General features: G+C 37.2%; 1 protein-coding gene across 1 annotated transcript; it reads left to right on the top strand.

Moving 5' to 3' along the window:
• Positions 1 to 387: 387 nt before the first annotated feature.
• Positions 388 to 9,437, top strand: LOC137138375 (interferon-induced, double-stranded RNA-activated protein kinase-like). Its single transcript, XM_067525506.1, has 17 exons — positions 388 to 853; positions 1,724 to 1,859; positions 1,959 to 2,113; positions 2,193 to 2,414; positions 2,515 to 2,647; positions 2,953 to 3,017; positions 3,101 to 3,173; positions 3,487 to 3,551; positions 3,642 to 3,729; positions 4,218 to 4,276; positions 4,391 to 4,510; positions 4,610 to 4,738; positions 4,850 to 5,054; positions 5,838 to 5,978; positions 6,984 to 7,085; positions 7,737 to 7,799; positions 7,985 to 9,437. Exons 1-17 carry the CDS (start codon positions 756 to 758, stop codon positions 8,075 to 8,077), a joined length of 1,947 nt encoding a protein of 648 aa, XP_067381607.1. The 5' UTR covers positions 388 to 755; the 3' UTR covers positions 8,078 to 9,437.
• The last annotated feature ends 249 nt before the right edge of the window (positions 9,438 to 9,686 follow it).

The following is a 9,686-nucleotide window of genomic DNA, read 5'->3' on the forward strand; positions in this document are numbered from 1 at the left end:
ATCTGAGAGAGCCAAATCATTCCTAGCATTACAGGGCAGATGGATGTTCATTACTGATCAATAACATTGCTGTTAATATCAAGTGATTTATGTTCGCTAGACTACTAATATCTGTAACAAAGTTGTGTGTACGTTTAAAAGTAATTGTTATTAGTAATTACAAAAACCATAGTTGTTTTTCTCAGGTGCCAATGCCAGGGAATTTAGTGAGAGTAAAGCAGAGATGTGAGCCATCAGATTGATAGCCGACCAATGACCACTGGTTTTGCTTTAAGTTTGAATAGAGACCCTGAGGGAGGGAAGGAGAAAGTTTTCAGTATCTGTATAAATACTTCACTGAATAAAGACGAGACATACTGTACTTTTAACACAGGTTTGAGGATGTTCGCCTCTGTGAGTTTAAAAGGCTGGACTTCAGTGTATGTAGGATATTTGTGTGGATTTAACTGCACTGTAGATCTTTACTTGAATTGGACAATAATCAAAGTTGACCACATTGACAAAAAGTTATATTGACGGGTGGCAGAGAAAGAGCTGCAGGGAAAACGGCGGCAAATGGTAAAAGGGGGATTAAGGTGTGGATACCACGTTTACACGAAGAAATCGAAACTTACAATAACGTACTGTAGAAGATCGAATCGAAAGAAACGATCTGGTGGAATGAAAGCGGAAAAGATACGAGCACTGTAAGCTTGGCGCTCTGTGTCAGCGCAATGTGCATTTAAACTTTAATAACGAGTTATTCGCCGCTTAAAATGGATGAAGAAGACTATGTAGCCAAACTAAAGAAGTATGCGGAGCAACGAGGCCTGGAGGCGACGTTTGAGGACCTCGGCATTAATGATCGTGAAACGTAAGTTGGATGCGATGTAATACCGAGCCCCTCACCAGGAACAATGTTAATCCAGGTCCGCAGTGGGCACTTTGTTTTTTTTTTAATGTTTGTTTTTTTAAATATTGTATACCAGCCTGCAACACTGCTAAGAAAATGTGAATGCACTTTTTGTAATTTCCTGTTTTCTGCATAAATTAATAATGAAATGTGATCAGAGCTTCACCGAAGTCACAGATATCACCAAACGCAATATTTCTGAGCTCATAAAACGCGATTACGATCCTCCATGTCTTTATTGAACATTGGCCTCAGTGTTATAGTGTGAATAACTGGCTGAACCACTTTTGCCAGCAACAATGATAAACAAGCTCTTCCTGTAGCGGTCCATCAGTAGGAATTTGGACCATTCCTCCTGACAGAACTGCTTAAACTCAGCCATATAGTTAGGACGTCTGGTTTGATCATTTCTCTTGAGCTCATTCAACAGACTCTTTACCTTTTGGAGCCACTCAATTAGTCTGAGGTCCATTTTCCCAGGTGCATGCTATTTCCATTACTGTTTCCACAATCCCTTTGTATGTTAAAGGTGAGTGTTCAGTCAAGCCATGAAAGATCATGACTGCTTACTGTGCTTGTTCATATTTGGGACTTTCACTCTATATTTTACAGCTTACATATAAGTCCTGAAGTCCTTTAAGTCATTAGCATAAAAATGATCTTATTCATGTTCAGTAGTGTGCCCCTGCGGTGGGACTATGTACAATAAGGCCAAGCGAAACTAATTGCGATGCAATTGATGAAAATGTTGTTGTTAGTTATGAATTGGTCCCCATTATCAACATCACCTCATGTCAACCAGCTTAACCAATTTTGAAACATCCTTTTCAGATTTACTGTAACAGCAGTCCTGAATGGTAAAGCCTATGCCACTGGCAAGGGAAAGACTGAGGAGGAGGCCAGACAAATCGCAGCTGAAAATACTCTGAAATATTTGCCAGAAAGAAACCAGGACCTAAACGGCACAGTGAGATCACCATTCCTCTTTGCTGAAATAGAACATATTGAATTTTCTGTTGTAAAGAGTCATGTCAACACTTAGTGATGTTTTTTGTTTTCCTGACAGAAAGAAAATGCTGCTGAAAATCCCACTGCATCACTTTATCAGTCAAACATCTCTGATCCTGACTATGTAACCCTGCTCAATGAGTATGGGCAAAGAAACAAGATCAGTGTAAAACCTGTGGAGTCAATAAGAGTGAATTCAAATGTTCCTTACGTGTAAGCCTCTACACTGCATTCACTGCATTTTAATTTAGTTTGTTTTGTCATAATTTAATTTATATTTTTAATCAAATAGATGTAGGTTCAAAGTTGGTGATAAGGAATATCCAGCTGCCTATGGGAAAACAAAGAAGGAAGCCAAGAAAGAAGCAGCCAAGCTTGTATATCAGAGCTTTGGTTTGAAACCTCAAAACAGGCCGACAAATTTCGTTGCATTTGTCGTCAACTACTGCCTGAAAACAGGCCGTGTGCATAATTTCATTGAAGTGAAGCGATCTGGTCCAGTGCATGCGCCTTAGTAAGTATGACCTCTATAGCCTGATTATAAGCCACAGGCCTTTGATGTACGACCGTCGACTCATTGTACAGACTCTAATATTTCCTCTCTACCCACACAGCTTTTTTTACAAATTGATAATTAACAACAAAGATTACCCTGTTGGGGAAGGCAAGACATCCAAGGAAGCCAAACAAAATGCAGCACAGCTGGCCTGGTCTGCTCTTCAAGAACAGTCAGACTGGGACAGTAAGGTATTTGATATCTTCTGTTTATTTAATATGCATCACAGTTCAGCCCTCATCTGCTTCTTTGGTTACATCCCTTACCTGATCGTTCCTCTCTCCTCGATCCTCACCTAGTCCTGTATCTAAAAAGACATCCCATACTTCTGTCTGAGGAGACAGGAGCAAAGCTAGATTAAATCATCCTTCATGTCTCTTACCTTAAATCTTTTGTTGACCGGACACTGCAGTTGATCGGACTGAACACGAAGAAAAAAAAAAACGAAATGATCCCATTAACTAATTTAAAATGTTATTTATTTTGATCATTTTAGGTGTCCCTCAGATCAACATTGTCCGAAGACATCGCAGCAACAGTGTTTTTATCACCAACAACAACGTAAGCAGTACCGAGAATAGTAGAGTGGATGCTGTTTGATACATTTAAAACTGTACTAAAATATTTCTTTGGATTTTTTTAAGGGTGCCTCAAATCATGACGCGGAATACAAGTCAATCAGTCATTGCAGATTCATCAAATCCTTCTAAGATTCAGGTCTCTTCTTTTTTACTATTCCTAATTTACCAGATTTAAAAAAATATTGGTGTCTGTCCTGTTGACAACCACACTGCCTCTTGGTGGTAAAGGGTCATTTGTAAATGTGAGGGCATTGTCTTTATGTCTTATCTGCACTTGTTTTGAAAACCCTAATCATAAAACAACGAACAAAAGAAAACAGTTGCTGCAGTGAGTAATATTAACCTTTAATGACAGCAGATGCCAAGACCAGCTACTTTTGCATATCTTGGATTTGTCAGGAAAAAAATTAAATTGTGTGTGTGTTGTTTTTTTTTTTGTTTTTTTTTAGGTGTTGGTCAGGTCAGCGGTTTCTTTGGACAGTTCACCAACCAGGTTTTCAACACAGTCTTCACTGTAAGGCACTTACAGAAAACTTGTACTACAGCAACTTTTTAAAGTTTACAAAGCAAGACGCACTCATGTCCTTTATTTGCGTTCTCTAAGGGATTCTCTTGAAGCATCATCAAGCATTCCAACAAGTTCAAGTTCCTCAGTAATCTTCACAGATTCATCGAACCCTTCCAGGGATCAGGTCTGTTACTTTTTTACATTTTTACAAAATTCGAGGATTAATTCTACCTTTTATAACCTGAATACTCTGTGTGTAGACAAAGCAACATAAAGTAATGTTGCAACATGATCAGCAGATTTACTTGGTGTAGACGAGGAAAATAGAGAGCTGCAGATTGCTTCAAATACAGTATTTTACACAAAGCTTATGTGAAACTTGGCTTTTTTTATGTCAAGTGTTATTTTTATTCCCCTGTATTGTATAGTTAACTAAAGATTAAATCATGACAACTGGACTTATTTTTTTCTTGGTTAGAAATATTTCACTACTTTTCCAAGCAGCTTCGTCAGTCTCTGAAGAAATAAGTCCAGTTGATATGATTCAGTCTTAAGATAACCAAACCTGGATGACTGAGAATCTTCACTGACCAATTAACTTTAAAATTTTAAAGCTAATTTGATTATTTTAAAATTTTAAACCTATGTCATTGCTTTATTTCTTTTTTCCAGGATGTTGTCAAAAGCAAAAATGTGGAAAACAGACCAAGGGAGACATCAACCAAGTCACGGTATTCAAAAGTTTCCAAAGATTTTATGTTTATGTGCATTTGTGATCTAATTATTTGCATGAGTAGGAAGACATTGTTGCGTTTTTGCCTGAAGATTTTTGTTATTGTTGACAGGTTTTCTTCAGACTTTGATTGTATTGAGTGTCTTGCTAAAGGAGGTTTTGGTCGTGTTTACAAAGCAAGAGAAAAACTGGTGGACAAGTTTTATGCCATAAAGATTGTTCGCAGTAAAGAGTAAGTCAAGTATGCAGTGTAAGTTTAGAATTCAGTCACATTAAAATGTAGAGGTAAGTTTTATTTATGGAGCCATTTTTTTGTATTCATTTAAACCAGGAAAGCTCTACGAGAGGTGGGTGCATTAGAAGAAATCCTTCACTGTAGCATTGTTAGGTACTATAACTGCTGGATGGAGGATTCAGAGTATCAATGTGAAAATGTATCTGAGAGCTACAGCACTACATCGTAAGTCCTTCCTTTTCTATTATTTCTTCCTCTACTGCATTATTTACCATATTTACTAAATCTGCTAATATTTAACCAAATGTACTAATAACTTAATGTTTTTTTTTCTAGGTCTAACAGTGATTCATCACCCAAGTTCCTCTATATTAAGATGGAGTTATGTGATGCTAAAACACTCAAAGACTGGATAAATGAGAAAAATAGGGAAAATATGCAAGAGTCTAAAAGAAGGACAGAGAGTCTGCCTATTGCCCAGCAAATAGTCAGTGGAGTTGAGTGCATTCACTCTAAGAAGCTCATCCACCGAGACCTGAAGGTGAGCCCCAGGGGTACAGGTTGAGGCAAAGTTGATTGATCTAGTTTTCTTCTCCTGCTTCTTACATCGTACTGTGGACCACAGTTTAGTTGATGTGAGTCAGCATGTTTGACTGTTGTTTCTTTTATTGTTCGAATAAACCCAGTGAAAGGCAGAAGTATGTGGCTGATGAATGCGGGTAAATGTCGCTCACACCTTTGCTGCTGCCTCTAAATACTGTGGTCGAGACAGCAAACATAGTCAGCCAGGTCCAGAAAGTTGGTTTAGTGGAAACTCTGAGCTGAGAATCTCTCAGCTCCAAATATAAGCATCACTTTAACAATTTGTTCCTGCAATTAAACTGATTGTACTTTGGAATAGGTGATGATTGTAGTTCAGTCTTTAAGAGATTTTAAAATGTAGTTTAAAAGTAACTGTAGTTTTTAAGTTGCCATATTTTAACAGCAGTCCAGTGACTGTATAAAGTTACTACACACATGTTAAGATCTGTCCTACATAAAATAACCTACTGTAACTTATTGCTAAGTCAGACTAAAAGGTCATACTGTAGGTGTACAGGTTATATTACCAGACGAGCAATCAAGTAGAAATTAATCAAGGCTCTGATATTCTAATATCAGGAGGTGGTCCAAAGCCTAAAGCACTGAATGCTGATGGTTTCCAGTACTTTTTCCTTTTTAAAAAAAAATTATAATTCAGATACAAACTTTATCAATTCACTTACTGTATGACAACATGTCATTTGAGGATGCTTAATGTTTCAGTTGTTTTTTCTCTTGTTAGCCTCCCAACATCATGTTTGGGCAGGATAGAAAAGTGAAGATTGGAGACTTCGGGCTGGTCACTGCTGAGATTGACGATGACGAAAACCAAATTGAGAGAACAGACAAAACTGGAACCAAATCTTACATGGCTCCGGAACAAGTAAGATAGTCTGTACTTACATTTACTTTTGATCCTTTAGTTTTCTTTTACTACTTTGGGCTTAACACTATCTGCAGGCCTACAGTAACATTTAATGCTCCAGATTTTCCTGAGGCTCACTGCAATATACTGATCATTTTCTGAGTCTTTTCCATTTTTTCTCCTGTTGAATTCACCCACTTTTAAAATGTTTTGTCATCACAACATTATTGTGTGCTACTGTAGATCGCAGTAGTTTTGTCTTCTCTTTTGTGCATTTTTTCCCCCCATGGATATTAACCCAAATGGTGCTAAGTTTTCCAACCAAGAGTTTTGCCTTTAAACCTTTTCATAAAGCCGCTGAGACACTTATTTCTAAGGAATTAATTGCTACTGCAGAACACATGTTGTACAGTATGTGTATTAATGGATACCAAATTAAATATTACACAGAAGGGCAACAAAGACAACTTAATAAGACAGATACAGTATGTAACCTCTGATGTTGCATAATTGTTTTTACTTGTTTGTAAGATGATTCGATCCGTATTTAGAAAACTTGGTGCTACTTTAAAAGTTTTTATTGTTATTTTATTTCAACACTGGTGTAGCAAGGCAAACTGCCTACATTATCTGGTGGTGATGGTGAGCACGACTAGTGATTTGGAGTCCTCTGGACTGCCTCAGCCATAGGTGCTGCAAAAATGCCTATAATGCTTTGTAAATTTCTCTTACTAGAGAAATATTTGCCATCCTAAAATCCAGTCTTATTTCTAACTCGGGCAACTAGACTTGCAGTGCAGCCTGTGATGCCCTGAAAGAAAGAGATTCATCTTTTAACATTCACTTTTACAGACAGCCTTCAAAATGTTTATTAACCAACCTTTGTATGGAAAGTTGTGTGATCCTTTTTTCTGACTTTATTAACCTTTAAGTACAACTTGTTCATGGAATCTATCATGCTGTTAGAGGTTGTGTAAGGCAGTTCAAAGGCAATTTTTGATTACTCTTTTCTTTTTATGACAGAGGAGTACCAAAATGTATGACCGCAAAGTAGACATATTTGCTCTGGGGTTGATATATTTTGAACTCCTTTGGAACCTCTCTACTGGACATGAAAGAGCAAACGTGAGTATTTCATATACATTACAGAACGTAATGATATGCTTCAAATTCTGTTTAAGGTTTACTAGTGACTTATCTTGAAAAGGGCCACATGCACCAACTTATCTGAATAGCAGATTTGTTCTTATTTGGCACCTTAAGGGAAATAAGAAAATCTACAAGATTCACCAATTTTAGTGTACTTCCTTCACTTCGTAAACAGAGAGACAAAATACATGCTAAATGAATGTTCTGTTAAGCATATCCCCCTTAAGTTGCCCTGCCAATTTCATGCTGTAAGAGGTACTTTAGAGTAATTCATATTCATCAAAATTCTAGATTATACTAGTTAAATGGCAAGAAAAATAGAAAAAGTTAATGTACAGCCTTATGTTTTTATTCAGGTCCATCTAGTATCATCATCTGTTGAACCCAGCAGCATAACATTACCTGATGCAGTATTATTTTTTAAGCCTTGGTCTTTTTATTGGCAGTGATAATGCTAATGAGCCCATCTCAGAACGTTCACCTACTCATGAACTGGTGAAAACAGTCATTTTGAATCGGGCAATTTATGACAACTTTGTGCAGATGAGAAAGATCTGTCTTGCCTAATGCATTTACCTATTATGGCATTCAAGCCAGTTAACGTTTCATTTTTTATCACTGCTCTAGATTTTGGCTGATGCTAGAAAGCAGACACTCCCTGAAGATTTTTCTCTCAAGTTTCCCCAAGAGGTACAGTCATGTTCTCCTAATATTCTTTTACCATTAACAGTTACTTGAAAAAACAACAAGACTAGTTTGAGGTGCAGATTTTTGCACTGTTACAGCAATTCTTAGTTGCTTAAGTTTTACACGTGTTGGAGTATGACATTAATATTAGAAGATCTTAGTTGCTGTTGTTTTTGTATTTGTTGCAGAACCAGATAATTGTGTCAATGCTGCGTGAAAAACCAGAAGAACGACCTGAAGCAAGTATGGTGAGGGCAGAGCTGGAAAAGTGGCCTGTCTGAAAATCACCACAAGCTGCATTTAAAATGGGTCTAATTACTAGACACTTAATAGCACTAAAATTCCCTAAATACATTAGTCAAAAACTTTTGACTAAGTTGTTAAAAGCACCTTTTATTAAGCAACACAAAGCTGATTCACAAATTAACTCTGGTCACGTCTAATCAGCCTCAGACATTGTCCAGAGATGTGTTGCACACATGTAGCTGCCGAGTGAGAAGGGTCCTCACATGTAATTATAAGAAAAAAATAATTTTAAAAAGGTTCTGCGTTGTAGAAACGAGTGATAGAAACATCTAACACGCCTACTCGCACGCTTTTAATCCTGACTATTCAGGATAGAGCAGCATGCTGCATATGCACAGGCTCTCACACATAATACGGACATTGCAACAGGGGGCTCGAAGAATAATGTATGCCGTACAGTATGTTACTCAAACATTTGCATTCACACTTACACCCCCTCTTGAGAAGTACAAAAAAATGTCAGAATTCCAGCGCACGTGTACAGGGGGCTGCAGAGAGCTCCTAAGAAAAGGCACAAGGTCGCCCTTGTTGCGTCTCATGGCAGTAAAGCTGCCATGCACGGCACCGACTTAACCCACTGGTTTAGTGAACTAGCTAATTCCACTGTGATAGAAGTGTGACAGATGACTACTGTGTGTCAGTGAATGTCCAAATTTTAATGAGCAACATTTTTTTTACAAAAAAATTAAAGTGACAAAGAGTTATGAGTCACACACCTGATGACATTGAGTCACACACCTTATGACAGTGAGTCACACACCTTTGAGGCACACACACCTTTGAGGCACACGCCTTTGTTAAGAGTTACCTCTAACTTTGCAAGTTAGGAGATTCAGCTTTCGGATTTTTTGTGAAAGGGGTCCAAATAAAATTGTTTGACCTGGAGTTAATAACCTTATTTTATATACTAATATAATTTATTATATAATTTTGTAGTGAAATGTATAGCACTTAAAATGCTTTAACCTGGGATCTGTGCAAGTCAGTCTCATACATGTGCTGTTGTTCGCAGTTTTTTTAAGTGTACTGCAGCATACAGACAGGAGGTTAAATCAAACCTACTGTAACAATGTGCATTTTATAATTATTGAACAACATCAAATCTGTTTAGATTTTGTTCTTATCATGGGTCAGATGATGTGTCAATAGTCGACATTTTATCCAGCATTAAACAATGTGTTTAAAAAAATGCGTGTAAAGTGATTTCATCATAAAGCATTTATCTTACCTTATGCTAAAAAAATAAAAGAATACAAACATTTTATCAGCGTTGCTCTTGTGGAGTATTCATCTTGACTGTCCACTAAGTGAAGAGAGAGACCAAGAAGAAGTTGCAAGCACAGCATAATGCACGGAGCATAGCTGCCAATAAAAAAATGTCAGACCACCTACAATAGTTTACATGTTATTGGCCAATGCAGTGATCGAAATGATACCAAATCTAGGACACTGCCAAAAATGTCCAAAAGCTTGTCACTAAACTCTCTAATAAAAGGTTTGCGTGGAACATATATTGTTAAATGGTCTTACTTATGAAATAAATCATATTCCTGATGTAACAAAGACTGGCGAAGCTCATTAATC

Source organism: Channa argus, chromosome 1, assembly GCF_033026475.1.
Source record: "Channa argus isolate prfri chromosome 1, Channa argus male v1.0, whole genome shotgun sequence".
Lineage (NCBI taxonomy): Eukaryota > Metazoa > Chordata > Actinopteri > Anabantiformes > Channidae > Channa > Channa argus.

What these genes read in the sequence shown, in the direction of transcription:
- LOC137138375 (XM_067525506.1), top strand. Translation starts at nt 756, where the DNA reads ATGGATGAAGAAGACTATGTAGCCAAACTAAAGAAGTATGCGGAGCAA. An exon ending in CGAACCCTTCCAGGGATCAG is followed by an intron (nt 3,730 to 4,217) that starts GTCTGTTACTTT and finishes TCTTTTTTCCAG; the next exon opens with GATGTTGTCAAAAGCAAAAA. An exon ending in TCATCCACCGAGACCTGAAG is followed by an intron (nt 5,055 to 5,837) that starts GTGAGCCCCAGG and finishes TTCTCTTGTTAG; the next exon opens with CCTCCCAACATCATGTTTGG.